This window comes from Eufriesea mexicana, unplaced genomic scaffold (genome assembly GCF_001483705.2).
Source record: "Eufriesea mexicana isolate 0111107269 unplaced genomic scaffold, ASM148370v2 scaffold572, whole genome shotgun sequence".
Lineage (NCBI taxonomy): Eukaryota > Metazoa > Arthropoda > Insecta > Hymenoptera > Apidae > Eufriesea > Eufriesea mexicana.
This window is the reverse complement of record NW_016908738.1, coordinates 1070792-1092505: the sequence shown is the minus strand read 5'-3', so window position 1 is coordinate 1092505 and position 21714 is coordinate 1070792. Positions and strand designations below refer to the sequence as shown.

The 21714-nt window shown below is 33.9% G+C and overlaps 3 protein-coding genes across 12 annotated transcripts in view; 1 reads left to right on the top strand and 2 right to left on the bottom strand.

Annotated features, from left to right (window-relative positions):
* Positions 1–1164: 1164 nt before the first annotated feature.
* Positions 1165–4584, bottom strand: LOC108545970 (PX domain-containing protein kinase-like protein). 7 transcript variants are annotated; one of them, XM_017897853.1, is made up of 9 exons: positions 4231–4332; positions 3663–3851; positions 3494–3590; positions 2897–3321; positions 2649–2825; positions 2155–2565; positions 1913–2069; positions 1793–1837; positions 1429–1495 (listed from the first exon to the last, which is right to left on the bottom strand). In XM_017897853.1, exons 1-8 carry the CDS (start codon positions 4330–4332, stop codon positions 1821–1823), a joined length of 1575 nt encoding a protein of 524 aa, XP_017753342.1. In that variant the 3' UTR covers positions 1429–1495; positions 1793–1820. The 7 variants fall into 7 exon arrangements, 6 of the variants coding, with proteins under 6 accessions (XP_017753338.1, XP_017753337.1, XP_017753340.1 ...); XM_017897852.1 differs by having other exon boundaries at positions 1430–1504; XR_001890117.1 differs by having other exon boundaries at positions 1431–1495; positions 1763–1837.
* A 645-nt stretch (positions 4585–5229) lies between these two features.
* Rchy1 (Ring finger and CHY zinc finger domain containing 1) lies at positions 5230–10495 on the top strand. Of its 2 annotated transcripts, none has more exons than XM_017897855.1 (5): positions 5230–5997; positions 8389–8706; positions 8821–9099; positions 9198–9288; positions 9373–10495. In XM_017897855.1, exons 1-5 carry the CDS (start codon positions 5872–5874, stop codon positions 9390–9392), a joined length of 834 nt encoding a protein of 277 aa, XP_017753344.1. In that variant the 5' UTR covers positions 5230–5871; the 3' UTR covers positions 9393–10495. The 2 variants fall into 2 exon arrangements, with proteins under 2 accessions (XP_017753344.1, XP_017753343.1); XM_017897854.1 differs by having other exon boundaries at positions 9370–10495.
* Positions 10496–10966: 471 nt separating this feature from the next.
* The window catches only part of Myb (proto-oncogene like protein Myb), a 34978-nt gene continuing 24230 nt past the window's right edge, over positions 10967–21714 (bottom strand). For 2 of the 3 annotated variants that reach the window (XM_017897775.1, XM_017897774.1), the window contains exons 2-10: positions 20644–20809; positions 19163–19327; positions 16846–17167; positions 16351–16675; positions 15862–16271; positions 15468–15784; positions 15286–15375; positions 13133–13258; positions 10967–12820 (exon numbers count right to left, since the gene is read on the bottom strand). In XM_017897775.1, coding sequence (XP_017753264.1) covers positions 12686–12820; positions 13133–13258; positions 15286–15375; positions 15468–15784; positions 15862–16271; positions 16351–16675; positions 16846–17167; positions 19163–19327; positions 20644–20809 — 2056 coding nt within the window. In that variant the 3' untranslated portion in view covers positions 10967–12685. Of the gene's footprint in view, positions 12821–13132; positions 13259–15285; positions 15376–15467; positions 15785–15861; positions 16272–16350; positions 16676–16845; positions 17168–18092; positions 18401–19162; positions 19328–20643; positions 20810–21714 lie in introns of those variants that run through there. The other variant, XM_017897776.1, reaches the window with a different exon arrangement.

The following is a 21714-nucleotide window of genomic DNA, read 5'->3' as shown; positions in this document are numbered from 1 at the left end:
AAATTATTTTTCATACCACAGTATATCGTTTAAAGAAATACTCTGAATATCATTACAAGATAATATATAAATATTCCTCGAAAACAAAAAATTATTTGATTTGGCGTATATATTAATACGTTTAAAGATCTTCAAATTATATAAGTTATATTACCTTTCTTAACAAATACAGAATTTGTTTCAATCATATTTTCATGATTATTGATAAAACAAATATTTATATTACTCTATGCAGAAGAGTATTTGTACGGACAATTTAACAAATTACATTAAGACTAATATTACGTATGAAAAATGTGACAGTATTACATCATTTCATTACGGACATTCACAGATAATCTTGTACATATATACCTTTTTTTTATACCATACAGAAATATATTACGTCATCATTCATTTTTGCGATATTTTTCAATGGTAAAATCGGGTATATCTTGGCACGTTTTCTCCTTCCGTAGAAATATAATTCTGATTTTATAGGTGACATAGTAAAAGCAACATTCAATACTCATTCTTACATGACAAATGGAATCTGGAATAATACGATATATATACCATAAACTTTAAATAGACAAAACGGTATATAACACTAACGAGGCAAAATTTATGTAATACATGTAGATATTATCACTCTCGTCTTATCACTTATTTTAATTTTCCTACAATTACATAAACAAAACATGAAGCAAGACGAGCAACAGTTCGATCGCGAGACTTGGATCGAAGTAAATGAACTTCATACTTGAAATATATAATATTATTTCATAAATAATATTAATTAACAACTTTTCCTTCATAGATTTAAATACAGTTAAAGGGAAGATTAATTTCTACTAATTATGATGCTTTACATGATACATGTACAAATATGACATAGAAAAAAAAACATTTTATTTAAAGATTATTTGATACTTTAATTAATCCCTTTACAATTTCGATTTTATTTTCGAACGATGTTCAAGGAATAAAAAATAACAAATAATATTTAAATATTGCTCAATTCTAACAACGATTCATGTCGCTAACATACACAAATAGAATCATTCTATACATTATATGTAAATATACGATTTACGATTACCTATTTCTATGCAATATACATTTTAGGATTCTAGAGTATTTAAATATGTATACATATATATAGATCTCACAAGTATCGCGATCGAAGTAAAATTATAAATATCACCATGATTCAATAAAAAAAAATAGCATCCTTTTGGTATAGATTCTGGTCATACATTTCCTTTCTCTTTATAAATCAATACAATCGTCCAGCACTATTTTCTTGAAATTATCTAACTTTATCGCCCTCAATAATATCCATTGGCAACGTTACGAAGACTAGTTTTATTAAAATTACAAATACTTCCAAGCAGAGCAGCTCGTTCGTTGGTCAATCTTGAACCACTATTTGCCACATCAACAGGTGGCGGTAACTGTGACGGAGGTGGTGGTATAATACTCTTAGCAGGAACTCCATCATCTTGCGGCACATCTATAGAACCTTTAGTTAAATAAACTATAATCTTTTATAATATCTATAACATCGCTTGGACACATACGATTACACCATGTTTAGTCTTTTAATAATTATCTTACATATTACAAAAATATGTAACAGTTAACGCCACTTACAGCAAATTATAATGTAAAATACTCAAACCAAAACCGAAACTCAAACCGAAAATATACATTTCATAATTTATATACATTTGTGATGTTTCCAAGCGATGAGTAAATGAGAAAATGCATGAATGTGTACAATTAGTCTTTGAGTGATCATACGACCTACGTGAAAGAAATAAGCGTAGTATGCGCCATCAACTTTTGTGCCCAGCTAATATAAAAATTAGGAAGGTCAATTAATGGTAGTTGTTAATGAAAGTTATTGGAGAACTAGTTTGATACTTACGCAGCGATGGTGGTGTTAAGGTCCCAACGCTTGTTACCGTAGAAGTACTTGTGGGACTGTCCGAGCGTTCTGGGCTCTTGCCATTTACGTGTTTCATTCCGTTAGCACTTAATTGATTCGCAGAACGTTGTTCTTGTGCTAATTTTTGCTCCTTCTTCTAGAAACAAAAAAACATCGATTTATTTTTATTTGACGAAATATATCAACATTTTAACATGACATTTAAATATAATGATATTTACTAGTTTCTGTTTTCGTTTTTTCATCTCTTCTTCCGAACTCATCATTTCCTGTACTTTGACAAGTCTTTTCTGATGACGCGCTACCTTTTGTTCGTCTTTTAACCTTTGTTCTGCTTTGTTTACTGCTTCGTGAAGGGCTTCTTTCAAATGACTATTCAATTTGAAGTATGGTCTTTCAATAGATCCAGCAGCTAATGCAGCGTGTTTTGCTGATTCAAAGAACGGGTGTTCTGATAAATGCGATACCGTAGGTAGATCTTGTTTTAGGGCTTCTGGTGAGAGTATCACTTCCAACAAACATTTTAGAGTTGCTTCGCAATATGGTAATTCTGCACATGTTGCTTCTAACAGCGGTCTTCCAAATGCCATTTCATATAATACATGTCCAAACGAATAAACGTCTACTTGAGTCTATAAAAGATAAAAAGTAGATATATATTTAACATATTAAAAGATTTGCAACATGTCTAAAAATAAAATAATATTAAATATACCGTAGCATGAAGTTTACGACGTTGTACAACATAAGGACGATAAAATGCCGGTAAGCCTAGAAGGCCATTTTCTATATCTAACAATTTTGCACATCTCTGAGTTAAAAGAATATTTCCTGTATGTAAATGTCCGTATGGTAAACCCTTTTCATGAAGAAATCTTAAAGCTTCTAGAATCTAAAATGACAATTAATTAGTTCCATAATTTGTAGCTCTATTATTTTAATACAAAATATTAGTTTGCTAACCTGGTAACCATACATAGCAATTTCAGGCACTGTTAATGATTTGGTTTGTTTTGGATTTCCATACTTTTTTATAAATGGTTGTTTGGGTTTAGTCACACACAAAATGTCACGTAATGTACCCGTGGGATAAAAATTTCTTATCATTAATGCTCCATTTTCTGTCACATGTTGACAGACAATTGATTCGATATAATTATGCTTCAATGTTCCTAAACTTTTGAAAACACCTTGCATATCTTTGTCTTGCAAGTGTTTGTCTGGACCAAATTCCACCCATGCAAGTAGTAACTCTTGTTTAGGATTTTGACGATTTTTTACAGTATAATAATGCTTTCTTAATCGCCATCCCATGTCAGGAATGGCCTTAGAAACTTCAAAATTTGCATCACTGCGTAAAGCTAGTGATACTTGTTGCAGAGCTATTTCTGAAAATTAAAACTGCATATGAAAATCTACTCAAAAATTCATTACTTATAATTTATAGTAATAAATTTATTTTAATATTTAAAATATTATCTATAACTGTTATTTACTTAAACATATGTACATTTCACTTTTAATTACATTATTACATTCATTATTATAATTAAATCATACCATGTAATGGTGCTGTATAATTATCTGGATCTAAGAATTTTTTCATAGGAAGTGACGATGCCAATATAGGATTCATTAGTATATTGTTTAGGTAATTCTGAAGGCAAATAAAATAAAATTATAATAAACTGATACTTAATAGTTATCCTTTTATTATAATATGACTAACCTGTAGGGCTACTTGACGTTGAGCTATGAAGTCTGGTTCCATATTACCAATAATTTTTTTTGGAGGAAGTGCCAGGTCAATACCTGATATTGATAAAGTTGCATTGAGCTGTATAAAGTCATTGTAGCGTCTACTAACTCTCCAAGATTTTTCTGGAAGTGGACCTCTTTGTGTTCTAATCACGTACTCCTAAATTATTATAAGAAACATATTCAAAATTTGTAATTCTACATTATGTAACATATTTATATTCTATATTACATAGTTCAGTGCAGATACAAGTTATCATCCGAATAAGTTTTTAAATATTTTTCAAACATATATATCATTTTTTTTAACACATTATAAATATGAAAGTTCATTAAACAACAATAATTTTATTCGTAGAAAAACAACAATATTTAGAAATATCTAATCTTTAAAACAAGAATACTATCGAAAATGTTATATAAAGAACAACAATGACCGTTACTAATTCAATAACATGAGATTGGAGCGAAAACTCATGTGTAAACTTCATGTTCTATCGAGCAAATGTCAAAATATACACAGGAAGCATGCGCTATACCGTGTGTCCGTCAATTGTTTTTGCATTTTCAATGACGCTTGTCAACTTTTCTGTATCATCTAGTAGCACTTTATTTGTGTATCGTTTCTCAAATAAAGCCATTGGTCATTAGTCCGACAGAATGCAGAACCCGTGCGGGGCGAACTGCGTGAGTCTAACATATAATTTCTGAGAGTCGTCATACATGACGAATTTTTTCTTCATTTCAACATTGATGAATGTGTTACACAATTATTATAAATGATTCAATGCCACTTAAGGAAACACACTGATATTGATATTTTATTAACAATCAACCCAGATTAGAGATAACGAATTTGCTTTTCATCACAGTTTAACACCCATCTTTCACCATTTTACTCTGTACATTTTTACAGTGATACCATACAAACGAATGACCACTATAATGGAAACAAAGTTTCTATATTTTGTATTTGTTACTTATTTTAAACAAATGGTATAAAATAATATTTGGTTAAAATTGTACTCAAATTTAATTATTGTTGCTAAGTTGTTAATAACTAAAGAATGTTGTGTTCCTTACAAAACGATAATTTATCATACGTTTTATACTATATTAATTAAAAAGACGGTAGCCGATTGGTGGATTTGCACAATTCAATTTATCCATGTAATATATAAATAAATGAATTAATTGCAATATGAATTAATAGAAAAAAGTGAGAAAAGAGTTTTTAGATTGAGTTGTGTATCATCGGTGATAGAACGAACAATGTGTAAAACAAATTCCATTTGACTATTACTTTATAGAAGACCAATTGGAGAACTTTGCTTTAAACTCTTACTTTTAATGTATATATTTATACTTTTACATTTACTACCTCATGCGAAAATATTTTATAGAATGTAATAAAGAACAGTTACACAACAAATTATTGGGTCAAAAGTTAGTAATTTATGACACAAATTGTTTGTCACGAGTACATTTAAATCTTCGCGGGTCGGATGTGTACTTATGAAAGCGTCGTAGTACCTCGTCGCGTCGTCACAACTTCCGGCCATAGTTTTGCATCCTTTTTTCCGAACGTCGTCTGCCGTTGTAATCATTACACCGTGGTGATAGTACAACGAAGTGGAGTAGTGTCAGAAGTAGCAAGTATCGATTCGTTTTTCTCTGAAATTACCGAGAAGTGATGGCTATTTGGTCGTACGTCGTTTCGTAACAGATAAACGAATGCTATCGAATTTTCCGATCGGACGTACAACGAAAATCCCACGATCTCCGGAGCAAACCGTGAAATTCTTTTTTTAAAACGATTGCAACGTAGAGAACAGTGTGGTACGCTGCCTACAGATGATGGCACGGTTCAATTTTCTCTTCACGATTGGACACACGAGGCTTGAAACATTTCCCGTCGGCTCAGGTTGACGGCTTCCGTGTTCACATAGAATAAACAGCTCTGGCTCGCTGTTATTCAGCGCGTGATCCGAACGTTTGACGTCGGTGTTCTTTTTCCGCCGTTTTTGAATCGCCGCCAGCGTGTTAATTAAACAAACAAACTGTGGCCAAGTGGTGTTAATCGGATACGCCGCAAGAAAATCTGGAAAGGACGTGCAAGTCGATGAGAAGAAGGAGGCGGCGGAGGAGAAAGAGGCAGGAATTTAGGATCATCGAGAGATATGGAGAATAACAACGAAGCGCGCACCGTGACCGAACGTGCGTCGACGTCGAAGGAGGAACCCTTGGAAGCGACGGCAGATGATGATTACGGCTGCGAGCATTACAAGCGAAAGTCCAAGTTTGTGGTGAGTCTTCGTGAGTCGGTTCCCTTCCATCTCACGGATACACATATATGCGTGTCGCTCTGTTTTCAGCTTTGATCACGCAGATGTTCAATGATCAGTTTGCGCTTTTCAACCGCGAAACAGCGTGCTCTTTCTGAATACCGTTTGTAATTCTTTCGCGAATCACTATGGTTTCATTCTGTGTCAACCATTTTTCAAACTTGTCACGGTTCGCGTTGATTTCGTTCTTGTCGACTCTCGAGTTTCTTCCCGCGATGTATCATCATACAAGTTCATACATATTCATCGAAATTTTGTAATTTAATTCTAAACAAGTCTAGTGACAATGTAATAAGCGCCAATAGATCTTCTTTATGTATATCATTAATTGGCCCGTTAAGTGGTCGTAAGCAACGCACGTCACCGGTTAACAGTTAATTATATTAATTCGCGTAACAGCGCTCCTATGAGTATGTATTTCGAGTTAGTTAAAGCAGAAGGCAGGATTGTTAAGATTTTTTATATAACAAATTTGACTTTCGAATATATTGGTGAATTTATAATGTCAGATGTCACTAATAGTTTATTTGTTCGTTTGCATTGCATTATTGCGAGTGTAATCGTATTTGAAATCACTCAAACGATAAATTTGATTGGCTGATGGGCTTAAGAAACCTGCATTGCGAATTAACGGTTGACAATTATCGATTTATTGCTGGTTATTACAATGAATCTTCATTCGACCAATAAATCGAACTTACACTTTTGAAAAAGCGTTTCAGATGTCGCCTAAAACAATAAATAAAATTCGAATAGCATCCATAGAGTGGTCTACTTAAATTTCTATGGATAAATTGGAAAATTCGAAAATGTAATTTCGATATTTTATGGTACCCTTGAACTTGCTGAATAATCGATAGTGTAAACGTTCCTAAAATAAACGACACGCATAGCGGTCTTACAATTAACAACTGACACCGAAATTGCTCGTACACGAGCTTTTTCTATTCACCGTGTGTAAATACGAACGCACGTTCCTTACGTCGTGTGTGTACGCAGCAAACAAATCGATGAAGTTCAGCCATGTGTTGTGTAACGAGACGCCCTCTTTCAAAGTGTTGCTTACCAATTGCCGCGATAAGTCAAATGTCGTGTGCTGCTGCCAGCGACCAGTGCTTCTGCGTTGTCTGAGAAAAGGAAGGCATAATTACAGTTTTTCTTTTATTCCTTTTTAATGAATAATTGAAAGATCTGAATTTTTATCTATTGGTGGAACATGCATTGGCTTCTTACCTATACGACTCACCTTATTTACCTGAGCGCATAAAGATAAGACACTGAAATTTTTGTTACTCAAATATTGTCCAAGAGAGCAGCATCGTGAATAATCTAGATAGGCTTACGATTGAGGAAACGCTGTGTACGTTACATCTTACTGGAGAAGTACACGGTATTTAAATTCTTTTTTTCTCTTTTTTTTAATTTTTTGTATGATTAGTATTTTTAAAGGTGCTAATATATTTAAAAAAATTACGCTAAAAATTTCCGCAATGGATGAAATTTTAGGTTGATACATACCTATAAATTTAAATATTTTTCAAGTGCTTAAAATATCATACTGTGTACTTTACGGTCTTTATTACTTGAATTTGATAACTAATTATAAAATATTTTTGGACATAGAATGTTGCATTAAATAATGTTATTCTAACAAACTATTACTTGGTCAAAATTAATATTTTTATAATAACAACCTAAATCAAAAACATTTAATTTGTGGAGAGACGTTTAAACGTCTATTATAACACATGTTTCGATGGCACGTGGGATACTAGAATGGCTACCATGTGCGCCATCTAATAAAAGCTCTATAATCATGATCGATATCTGTTACGATGTTTGATTCAATCGGTACAATAATAAAATTAAGAATTTGATAATTCATTTCGACACTCAATCTTAAATCAGTATTGCATAAAAAATTTGTAAATAAATCATTACAATCGTTTTTAATATAAAAATGCACATAGTCAATAATTTTTAATATTTGATTCTTCATCTGATTTACGTAATTATTTTTTTGGTTATTGTTAAACGTAGCACGTGCAAAGTTAGTTCTATAGAAGGTATGTTACCATATTCTCCATATGCTGATTTGCGTTCACCGTACACTGTATAACGGATTTGCCGAACGTTTATAAACGTCTGCTGCATCGAAAGGGTGAAGGATCAAGGACGGATTCATATGGGGGCTAATTGGATTATTATCTAAGGCCTTCGTTTTCTAAAGTGTATAAGGATCGTTGATGACACATTTTTGTACTGTCCTAATTGAAAGTTTAAATTTAAAAATGTGCAGCACATTTAGAAGTCACCATTTACTTCATCTTTTATTTTTTCTTTTTTTTTTAGACACCATGTTGCAACAAGGTGTACACGTGTCGGTTCTGCCACGATAAGGAGGAGACTCATACAGTAAACAGAAAGGAAGTTACAGAACTAATATGCGTTTTATGCGACACCCGTCAACCAGTACAAGCTACTTGCCAAAATTGTCACTGTCGGTTCGGTAAATATACGTGTCTTGAGTGCAATTTGTTCGATGACGAAGACAAGAATCAGTATCATTGCGATGGCTGTGGGATATGCAGGGTTGGCGGTAGTGACCGATTTTTCCATTGTGCCAAGTGCAATATGTGTTTACCCGTTCAGTTACAAAATGGACATACGGTATGTAACATGCCATACAATTGTGTTAAATGTCCATGAAATTATATTGCATGCCTAGCTATAAAGAGTGTTCATTGTGTATAATATATTAAATACATTACCTAATATTTGCAGTGTGTAGAAAATGTTTCTCATGCAAATTGTCCAGTCTGTTTGGAAGATATTCATACAAGTCGTATACCCTGTCACATTCCAAACTGTGGCCATTTACTTCATCGCACGTGTTTTGAGGAATTGTTACATTCAGGACATTATGCGTGTCCAACTTGCCAAGTATCTCTTCTGGATATGACTGATCTATGGAGATTTTTAGATATGGAAGTATCGTCAACACCAATGCCAGAAGAGTATAAGGATTATAAAGTTGATATTCTGTGCAAAGACTGCCATGAGGTAAAGATAGAAATTGTATCTTAAATATTTGGATTATATGTTTCATATGATTAAAAAACAATAATAATTTGGACTATTAAATTTTTTTATTGTTTTAGGAGTCAACAGTAAAATTCCATATTGTAGGTTTGAAATGTTTAAATTGTGGAAGTTATAACACTTGTAGAGTCAAAGGATCTCCTTCTCCAGGTAAATATTAATGATATTATATGATATTTTTTAAAATCTTGTCTTTCATAAATTATTTTTTGTATCATTTAAAATTGTTAGCAGATCCAGATTCGTTGGACTAAACAATTAGTACCAGCAATATGAAGAGAATTCGTAATGCCAGAACTCTGAGTATTAAAACGGGAAAAAGATGTGAATCGTTCCCGCGAAAGTGTCGCTTTTAAGCGTTTCCAAAAGAAAAAACAAAGAAAGAAAGACATTAGGAAATGGCCTCTTTGGCATTATACCTCTTTACTTCTATTTAGTAAATTTATACATCTTTGTTGATTGTTTTAAAACTTTTTATAGACGTTATTTTATTAGGAGGCTGTATGTAGCGACTGATTATCGTCAGCGCGTATATTAATAACCATGGAACACTGAAAATTATTGAATAATTACGCTTTGAATCGTTAATTCGTTTTAATACAAATCATTATGAACGAATTATAGATTCTTTTCGTGAAAGTACATTTCACGATAGTAATTCTAAGTGAAACAGTATGACACATTCTCGACAATTTTTATTTTGTAACTGATTAATGGTACGGTACGTAGTGTCACTTTTTGTTTTTAAATTCTTCTCGCGCTGTACCCAAACTGATTGTTAAACGTTTTATGAGTGTGACTTTCTTTCGATGCAATCTTTTCGTAAATGCTAATCGATCAACATGTACCGGTAGTGCTAGTCAATGAAAGAAAAAAATCTCCCTCTTTTAGCTATTGTTATAATCAACAGCTAAGAGTTCCTCTATAGTATCTGTTACACATAGTTCCCCGATGTTATATTATGCAGCTATATGTAGAGATAGAAATCGATGAGATTATTACTAATAAGACGCATTCTTTAATGGATTATCGTACGCGCAATTTTCGAAAAGATCGCCATCTAGTCAAAGATCACTTGAGTCACTTCTTGATACGAATGTTCTGCATATAAAAAGTGCGCGGGGGAATCTCAAATAGTTGGGTGATGTAAGCTGATACCTTACACGATAATTCTCTAAAACTGTATGAAATGAATCCGTATCGTAAGCCCTTGAAACAATTTATGAAATTTCAGGCTTCGACATTCATTTATTGAATTTTATCAAGCATTACCATTATTGTGAACTAAAACAATCGTAATTGTATACTCCGTAATGTTGTGCGTATGTGCGTATATGTTGTGCTTTGGCATCTTTTAGTGCACGCGTTTACAAATGCTCATTTTGGTTAGTAAAAAAGGAAGTTGTTTTTTTTTTTTTAGTTCGATACAATACATTATTGATTTTAATTTTGTTAATAGTTTTGTTCATTAGTGACAAACATTTACATAATTGGTATAAATAGCGATACTAGATATTGTATATTTACTGTAGTAAAAGAATTAAAGTTTGCTTCCTTTTCCACTAAGTAAACGTGCATAAGATTTTTAAATTGTAAGATTAAAATTATAAGACTATATAAATTATAAGACTAACATATTTAACTCACTTCATACAAATAGTTGGCGATTCATGTTGCTTACTAAAACAACATTTTTGAATCTTCTGATTGTATAAAGTGGATCAATGTATTAATATTAATTCATTCTGGCTGCTATACGAAAAAAAAAGAAATATCCAATGCAGTTCAACAAACTGAAAGCAGTATTTTCCTTTAAAATTAATTAACTACTTAAATGGTTAAGAAAGTAGACATGCTTTATCATTTTTTAGTGTTAAAATATAGTACAATTGGTAATGAAGGACGAACTATAAAGAATACAGTTTGGCTGACTAATTTTTATTATTATATTTACTATTATAATGCAATTTTTTTTGTTTTATTTTTAATTCTAAATTCTGAATGATGTTAGAATATGTAAAAGAAACGCGTGTATGGAAGGAGCCTTAGAGTAACGTTCGACGCTCACTGTATTGATCATAAACATTATCATCCTATCGTGTCCAGTTTGTATGTACTACTAGATAATCTTATACTGTTTACTTTTAGATATTCTGTAATTCGACTCCCGATAAGAGATAAAACGCTCTTCTTTGAGCAGAAAACTCTGAGAAGACACGTTTAAAATAGTAGGGTACCATGTTTGAAGCTCAAATGTAACGAAGTTGAGTTGGTTAGGCATATTTGATATGCTTCACCATAATTGTGAGATGTTATTATTGATCATCAAACTTGTTGTTTGTTGAGTAATAATATATGTACCGGTTGATCACATAAGCACTTGTCTTGTCCATTCCATGGCATTCCAAGTTTCGTAAACGTAGCACGCTGATATACGCTGAAGTTATCGTTATTAACAACTACTATACCACGAATCTATTAGAACATTTTATTTCGGCTGAAATGTATAACATGAAAAGTCGATGCGTGAAATGAAGTTGTGACATAACATCTCTAAGTTCGTAGATTTACGACAATGTGTGACGCGCTGATTTAAAAAAATATTACCAACTGTTTCTTTTTGGTGTGATTATCATCACGTCTTTATTATTCAGTTGTAAATTAAATACCAGTTACAAAGGCTCTTTGTACATAACGGCCGCAATAATGCTTTTGTTTTATATTATATAATATATACTATTTTATCAAATAAACCGGCTATTATTTCATTCTTTTATCTTTTCATACGGACGTGATAAGACGTCGCTACTTTATATGGTAGATGGTTTGCAATGCATCAAGTACAAAATAAATTGTATGTAGTATCATACTCTACACGTAACTTTCTTTACATAAATATTGCTACTCCTGTTGTTCCTTAAAAAAATTGCAAGTGAACGCATATAATTTGTACGTATCCCATCAGGAACAAGCAATATTTACGGAAATGGGAAAATATGAGATTCACTTTTTCTTTCTACATTCATCATTAACTACATATTACCATAGTAGCAATTTCCTATCACTCGCAAAAAAGGGCAGAAGTGTCTTTTGCTTTGCTTTCCTTTCTGCGGTTTATACGCGTTTCACGTGTATCCCGCTGAGAACAAATTGTAAATAGAAGTATCAGTAAAGCATGACATTCTCTCTCCTTTTAAGATGCAATTTCAGGTGCACCGTGGTTTTTCCATTACGAAAAAAAAAAAAAAAATATTGACTGCTTCTACATGCGCTATACATTAGAATACCTTGATATTATATCCGCAATTATATACTCATCAAAAGTTATTCAAATGCATAACGCATTCATATTCAGCCTGTAAAATTGCCTAATAGATTTATCTTTCTATTTTCTTTCTTGTGCTTTTTTATTTCGCCCGATAGATTTGACAGGAAAAGGCCATATTCCTTAAACGGAAGTGCCGCATAGATCTAATTACGACTAGTTCAACGTCGCGTTTTTTGTACCACGAAGTGCGACCGAGTCTCTACGTCTGTAGAAAGACTTTCAGAAATTCAGAGAACGAGGACGCAACGGCAGGTATCCATGGCTACTGAGAAATCGTCGAGCTGCTCGTGTCATTTCAAGCTGATCGCGCGTACGTCCACATGCTACTGTTGTCCATTGTGCTTCCAAGTGTAACTGTAATTACAACAAATTTAGAATAAAAATAAAATTATAGATTTTTCGATATTAATAGATTAAAAATATTGAAATTAAGTTAATTAACTTCGACACTTATACGATATATGTAATAATTATTTTATACAAGCTATTTAATATTACAAGGTCCTAGAATGAAACGAAATCCGATCACAACAGGTCTTTCCAATATATGAAAATTAAGTACCCGAACGACGAGAACAGAAATTTGACACGAAAATATCAAATCTCTGTCCCTAGTAACAACATCAGGGAGGAAATAGTAAACCAATTTTCAAATAAAAAACTCACCTTAGTGCGTTTGACTGGCCTAAGCGGCAGGGGGCTGAGGATACAACAGGGACTGTCGAACGCGTCGAACGTGATCGCCCTCTTGGCGTTAGGCTTCCGTTGTACGGACACAAAGTCGTGGGAAGTCTGGAAAGGATAGACACACTAGCTACAGCCGGCGATTAAAAGAACGCACTTAGAAAATGTTTACCCGAAAATTATTTCAGTTTTCTTTTTTATCCTTTTATTTTTTTTTTTTTTTTCAAAAACAAAAAAAAAAGAATGTATAACTAATAAGATTAAAATTTTACCGTCGATACAGAATGTTTCAAAAGTCACGGTTGAAAGATTCATAAAAAAGAAAAAGAGAGGGGGAGCAGAGTAAAAGTGAGAGAGAAGTGGAAATAGAAAGGATACAGTCAGAGAAAAACAAAGAGGTTATGGAAGCTTATTCGAGGGTTTACGGGACTGCACGTTAGCTCGCCCTTTTTACGTATTCGTATTTTCTCACTGGGGTACGTTTCACACGCATGCTAGGGAAACTACTACGTTTTATCGTAGAATGACTAGCCCTTTTGTATTTTGTTTTTTCTTTTCTTTTTTTCTTCGCGTGATTGCAAATCGGAGAGTAGCATCTCACGACCAGTAGAGCCACTGTTCAAAATTGTTCTTTGGACTTGTCGACTTTCAGGACAGGATAGTAGAAAGGACAAGAAAGATACTTTGGTACGCTAGGCCAGGCCTGTACAAGGGCGTTTTACTCTATCTTTATGTATATATCTATATATATATTATATATAATTGTGCGGGATTAAATTCGGGATTAAATCAAAGGACGAAGGAGTTACAAGGATATATATACCGGGGACGTATGTAACAATTATTAGCATGTTCCATGATGCATGGGTCACCGGTGACCCATATTCTGCTTAATATTGAAATAAATAAAAGAGTAGGGAGACGAAACTGAAGCTAAAAACATTTCGGTACAATCTATGTCTTGTAATTAAGTATTAAATATACATTTTATAGCATTTACATACTAGTATTTTATTAGAAATTTACGTACACGCGTTTAACCTGCTGTGCACAGGATTACTCTTACGATAATTTACATTTCAATGTTAAAAATTATTAGTAGTACTATGAAAACGACTTTAGTATTATTGTTCTTTCTTTTTTTCTATGTAATTATGGGATTTTACGTCATATAACAATAAATAATAAATTAATTTATTCGTTTCACCGAGATAATTGTTTCTAGTTCACTTCGCTCCCAACGTACGTGAATAATTTACACGAATAACCGTCAACAAAAAAGACAAAGAGATAATGAAATGGATTTAGCAAATAACTTAATTTTTTGAAACATTAATTGTAAGGAAAGAAAAATGAAGCAAACAAAAACGAAACAAGATTAACTGTACACACCGACTATCATTTGTAACTCAAAACTTTACAATGCAGAGCAACAGCAAATGAACGTCGGCCAAAAATAAACACTGTAATACGCGCAAAAAAAATAACTTAAGTACTTCATGGTGTTGGCTCCTTTTAGGAAATTATACCTCCACGACTTATTGTTAGTGATAACTAACACCAAGTTTTTCATTCTTTTATCCATCATTACAAGTCGTTTTAAGTATAAACGTAATTACAAACACATAAATAATTTAACAGGGAAGGCATACGCGTTGTCATAAAGAACAAAAATAAGTTAATCATATAAATAGATCAAATCAATATTTTACGTTGTTATTAATGTTAGTCGTGTTATTTTATAATTATATACTTAAAACTTAAGAAAAAAGACGCTAATAATCTTTGGATTGGGCGATACCAGGGCAACAAAATGGAATAGATAACCATGATCAGACTACGAGGGATAAATGCAAAGTTAAGTAATTCCTCGCACGCCTTGGTGTTTCACAATTAGTTATAAATTAAAAAATAGGGAAGATCGAAGAGAAAGAAAAAGAAGGAATAAGACTTATTTAACGTTAATCAGGCAGGCAAAATTGATTAAGACGTAGGAAAGAAAAAGACAAAGTGTTAAAATAAGAAAGTTAAGAAAAGGCCGGCTAGCGTGTCTAAAGGCGATTGGTACGGGAATAATACCAGGATAGGGCTGGTTGAGTTTGAATGTGTGTTTGAGTATGGACATGGTTTTCTACCTTTACAGGACTAGTTCCTGCTGTTAGGAAACTATCCTCCAATGCCATGGATGCCGGCGAAAACAATACCGACGTGTCCAAACTTTTACTCTGCAATATAACATAAAATATGTTAGTTAATTAATTTTCGGTGATTTAACTTAATAGTATAAAATAATTTTAATTATTGATGTTTAACTTACGGGTGTTTCTACAACGAAACTCATTTCGGAATTATCCTGAGAAGCGTTTGCCCAGGCTTGACAGAGAGCTTTGCGCGCTCTCTTTCCACCAGGAGCACTATTCTCTTTACCCCGTCGCCTAATCGTGCTATAACCAGAGTCCTGGAGAATAGTACTAGTCCCTGCTAGACTTTCACGATCGGTTTCCTGTTTAATGATTTCGGTTAGCGCATCTAGGCGACTGGGGGTGGCAGGTAACTGAGTAGTCGCGCCGCTACGTCGTTCTAATTCTGCTAGCGCATTTTTGAACGGCGTTGGCGTCCTCGGCGTGTTGCCATCTGTAATGAAAATATAGTAACATTATATTATTATAATAATATTATTATTCAAATAAAACTTGAAAGAAATGAAGTACCATTTTGACTTCGTCGAAGACCAGTGGGTTGTGGTGTAGTTAGTGGACCAGGACTACTACCTTTAGGAGTGCTCGCCCGTGGCCAAGACGAAGTTTCAGGACTCAGACTGTTCAAGAACTGTGACGGACTAAATGGCAGTTGTTTGATGGGTGTGGATGGGGTTGTGTCACCAGTTTGTTGCTGTTGGTGGACTGTTATTAAGTAATCATGCTGGTTTACACTGTCAGGGGTTTCCGTCCGCTGCTGAAGAACTTGAATGTTTCGTCGTCGACGGAGGATCGGAGGTGGACTACTCCTTTCTTTCTCCGTTACCGTACCTGATATCTCTTCCAGGTTTGGCATAGGCATTAATTTAATCTCACAATTCTTTGAACTGGTCTCTTCACCTTGGATTTGTAAGTCAAAGTACCTACAAAAGTAAACGTAGCTAAATGTTCTACATTGTTCTTAAAAAATCTATTATTTCTTTAACTTGATTGATGACATACTTAGTAAAGGGTGAAATTTGTTCACTCTTGACTTTCGAAGAGCTTCCTCTTTTTGAAGGTGAATCCAACCGAGATTCGTTATTGCGCGAACGTTCATTCAGATTCAGGAGACCTTGAAAAGTCTGATTGTTCTGTTGATTATCCCAAGTCTTAGTCCAGTCCAGCTGGTCAATGCCCAAATTATGCTGCTGTACAGTGGTCAGAGTTGTAGCGTTGTCATTACTAGACGCTGTATTTAGACGACTCTGACCTGAGATATCTTCCTCTGTGCACAGGTTGTCTTTAGAGGGCGCTGATGATTCTGTGGTTTTTCTTCTACCTCTTCCTGTTAAACATATTTACTTCTATCAAATCTTTCATTAGTAAAATACACTTATTTTGAATCATTAAGCTAAATCGATATTTTCTTTTGGAAATCTCAAACTTTATTTTGAATCGAAATTCGTATTGATATAGAAAATTGAAACATTATAAAATTAACGAATTGATAAGAACCTCTTGTGCTAGTGGTGGATCTACCCTCTTCAGATTCGTATTTCCTCCTCATAGTGCTATTCCAGTGATTTTTGATCGCATTATCCGTCCTGCCCGGCAGTAATTTTGCTATTTTTGCCCACTGATTGCCTACCCTGCGGTGCGCTTCTACGATAATTCTGTCCTCCGCCTCGGTCCACGCTGTTTTCTTGATACCTGGATTCAGATGGTTGTGCCATCGTTCTCGACACTGCTTACCAATACGACCCTTCAGATGTCGCGCAATTAACGTCCACTTCTTCGGTCCGTATCGTTCCACTAATTCTACAACTTTTTCATCCTCCTGCGAATATCACCGGTCATCAGTACATTGAATGACTGAAGTACTTATGATCTATTGATAGAACAGTAAAATTAATTCTTATAATTTTGTATAATTAAATATTTTATTTAATTTTCTACAATTTAATATTTTAATATTTTTTCTTTTTGGTAATTATCATTCCTCTCTTCAATTGTGCCATGGATAATATTGAAATTTTTATTTATATTTAAACTGTAAATATTCTACGAAAAAAATAAATTGCTTAGAAGGCTTAAACTATGATTGACTTTTTCATAAGAAGATAAATTTCACATTTCATCCTATACCTGCTCAAAGTATAATGTTTAATATAATTACTGACTATAAAAATTCCTGTTATATTATTTTTCGAACTTCAATCAATATACCACTCATAATACCGAATTCCGAAATATCCATTTAATATAAATCATTCTGATGTTACAAATATCTCCATTTTCTTTCAGAACATTATGAAACCTATAAATTAAAAGTCTTAATCTTCCATCAGATGCGACATCTAGATTTCCGAATGTTACTAAACCCTAGTACAGACTACCTAACCTAAATTCAACACGAATCAACGCCATATTAAACATAATTCATCCAAACATTAACAACTTTTTCCAAAGAATTTCAGTACCTCACTAAATGCAACACTCTATCCCCCAACGTTACTAAACTCCGTGAAAGTCTCCATCGGGCAAGTTCTCACCGGAAGGCAGGTTCAACTCGCGAGTAATTTCTCGAAGGTGAGGAGAAGAGTCGAAGGGAGGCGGTGAACGAAGCGGTAGGTCGAGAAGGCGTTAGCAAGGAAGGAGAAGAGAACACACGCGGAGATGATTGTCGTGCACAGAGGAAAGAAGCAACGAAAAGGAGAGGAAAGGACAGAGAGCAAGAGGTTGCAACGAGGATGCTCCCATACCATGAAGAATCAGGTGCACACCAACGCGGTTCTCCATGACGGCGTGTACGCGATGTTCAGAGGTTTTACTTGCCCTTGGCTGTTGCCAAGTGCATTGGCACGACGACGACGCAGCATCTCCGCGGACCTCTCACAGCTTTTTTTCTTGTTGCATACCCCACCGTGGCGACCGTCGGCAGACAGACGAAGAGAAAGAGAGCCTTGCCTTCGCTATGTGTAGGCGTACGTGCTGTGCAGGGCCGTGCCGTTATGAATTCGAACCTTCGAGCTTTGGACAAGTTGAAGAAACCTGGTCTTAAGCCATGGTGACGACAAAATGAGGACTTTGTAGTGTTTTCGAGAGAATTGATTCAGATTAGGGTTTTGTTAGCTGTGCTGAATTTAGTTTGGTTAGGACGCTCTTATTATTGGCGGTAATAATGGCTCTACATAGTGTGAGTTACTAGTGACATCTAATGGTCAACAGAAGAAACACCGTTCCAATGTTTGTTTACTAGACGTTTGAAGGTACCTCTAATGTAGATATAAAAGCACACATGTTACTGTTTTTCTGCGATTGTGTATTATAAATATTGCAAGGGCATTTTGAGACTAGATTTTGAAATTCTACTAAAATATCAAACGTATTAACCACTGATTTAAATGAGTTGTTGAGTAAGATGAGAATGTTGATTCTGAAGGAAAGTTTCGAAGAACCGTTACATTATTCAAACTTATTATTCAACCTATTATTCAAAAGCTTCCTCGACTAAATATATTTGGCTTCGGTGGGTGAAAAGAGTGTAACGGGTTTTTATAAAACTAACAGACTAGTTGGTCATCTAAAAAATTTTGTAATGCAATCTTACTATACCGAACAATTTCAGAACGACTCCTAATTATGAAGAAAGTACATCTCAAACATCAATCACCAATTAACGTTTAAAATCTTATATTTTTTAAATCTTCAAAGTTCTGAATACCAAATTTCAGAAAGTTTACTTATAATAACTGAAATATCACATTTTACATTTTTCATAGGTTTACCTTTACAAAGAAGTATTCAATAAAAATTGAATTCTCCAATTTACCTCTTTCGTCCACGGTCCTTTAACCAATTCCGGATTCACAACCTTCGCCCATCTTTGTTGGCACTGGACATCACTACGGTCTGGAAAGTGCCCAGCTATAGTGTCCCATCGAAGTCCAGTCCCTAGTTGCTCAGCGTTGCTCACTAGTTGCTTTAACAGAGCATCCTGGAATTCATTTCAACGAGAATATACCTTTTTTGTATGTACACATATGGATAGAAAAATGATGGTTTACTAAGGTGGTATCTTAAACTTTAGTACACAGTGCGCGTGACTATGATAAGCGTGACCCCGTTCTGAAACAGGTGCGTTTAAAAGAAATTTTTGACGAACATTGATCCACAAGACTTGTGAAACTTGCGACATGATGCAAGAACTCATCCGAGTTGAATATTGAAGAAAGATGTTGCATTCTTTTTGTTTGTACATACTAATGAAGTAAACTCTCAATATGCTTTTATATACAAGGTATAATTTATATTTTTTAAAAATAACGATTTCATTTGTTATATGGCGATAAAGATATTTTTAGAAAAATTTTATTTGTTAACGTTTTCTTGCTCTTACTTTTTTCTCTTTTTATGGAAGGAGATAAAAGAAGTTCAGTTTTTTTTTTTCAGAATTTGTGTACGTTTCTACGAAAAGAGGATGAAATTGGAAGTAAGGGAAAACGAAGGTCATGTGAATTAGACAATTTGGATAATTCTGCGAATAAAATTAATGAAATAATGCAGATATCCAAAATATCAAAATGAATACCATGAATTTCTTATTTCGATACTGCATTAAGATTAAAAGAAGAAAAAGAGGAAGAAAGAAAGGAAAAAGGTCATGTAACAAATGCACAGGATCGATAGGTCTCTGTGATGTTTCCCACGGGAAACCATACGGTGTTCTCCGTACTCTATGGCCGCGCATATGACTATGGGGTGGTCGAGGGCATCTGCCCATGGACGTAACTCGTTGTAGAAGGTATGAAGGGTGGACCTTTTTTCGAGGTCTATGCTTATTGTATTTCTCCCCTTTTGCGTTACATTCGATCAAAGTCACGGTATGATGATGCGATCACGTGTGCATTCTCTGAAATCTCTCCGTCAGAAAGGAAGAAAAAAATGCGAGGAACCTTGTTCTTATAATAGTCATCATGAAATCTGATATAATTAAATTTATTTAATTGTATATTTATCTAAATGTAAATAATCTTGTGAAATTTTGTGAAAAATTGAAAAATTTTTATCATTTTCTATGATAAAAAGGTTTCAAATATTAAACAATTATAATGTACAGTATTAGAAGTAAGTAAATATCATATATATTTATATAAACATCAGTATATATTTTATCATTTATTATTATGTTGATTATTAAAATATATAATAGTTTATACGAATATTACTATAAAATATAAAATGTGTAATGATAAATTAACGTTAAGATTGAGCTGTTTTAAAATATCTAATGTAGAACTTCGATTTCATTACCTCCTCTTTGGTCCACCTTCCTTTGTTTATGTGTTTTCCCTGTCCATGATTGCTCGCATTTGTTGTGGTTGTATTTTGAGACTGATTGCTAGCTCCACGACAGGCAATGGCATTGTACTCGTTATCAGACTCTCCGCCGCTACTAGAATCGTACCCAGACCGCGATCTAAAAAGAAACAAAAAAAAACATTGTTTTTAGACAACTCCTTGGAAACCAGAGACTCGAAATTTGCATTTTCAGTACGCTGATTCCGAATAGCGTGATACACACTCGTGTATATCACAATTAGAAATATTAATTTACAATATCTGGAATTTTTTATAATAGTTTCTCAAAAAAAAAATTAAAGCTTACATTGACTGTAATTTGAAATAATAACAACATTTATAAAAGAGGTATCAGTAGTTAATGTTGAGATGAAAATCCATCTTTTTTCTCAGGAACATTGAACCGAAGCAATGTGTACATTGTCAGACATAAAGTCACTCATGCCAGTACCATAAGACTTTATACTTTTTTAAAGTACATTTGAAGCTGAGATGAAAAGGGTGTGGTTTAAGATGAATGTCAAAATTCGCAAGAAAATTGAACGTGCGAACGTGTAACGGATATAGCCATTTTTTTTGCCAGTACAAAGGCAAAGACGGGAAATCACGGATGGCTGACCATCCATCCTGCGCGCGTTCTTTCCTTTTCTTTGTCGAAGAAACTATCGCGCACTCGCCACCCTTTTGTTCTTCACCCTTGCCCAAACCGCCAACCAAGAGGCAATCTTGACCATAGTCTAGCCAGTGTCAGCTTTTGCGGTTACAAGTGTTCCTTCTTCGTCTTCAAGGATTTCCTGTCCACTTCCTTTGCAAATAATCGTTATTCATTCGCACCCCCTCCGCCGCTATTACTTTTTGATTCCACTTCTTTACTACAGATTCTTGAGCAAACTCGAAGAACTACAGAAATCTTCCATTTGGTTACTCCAATTATTACTTCACTTTTTTGACTTGTGATCTTGTGACCTTATATAATTTTTTTTTATCTCAAAGGGTATACTTTTAACTCAGAAGTATCTCATA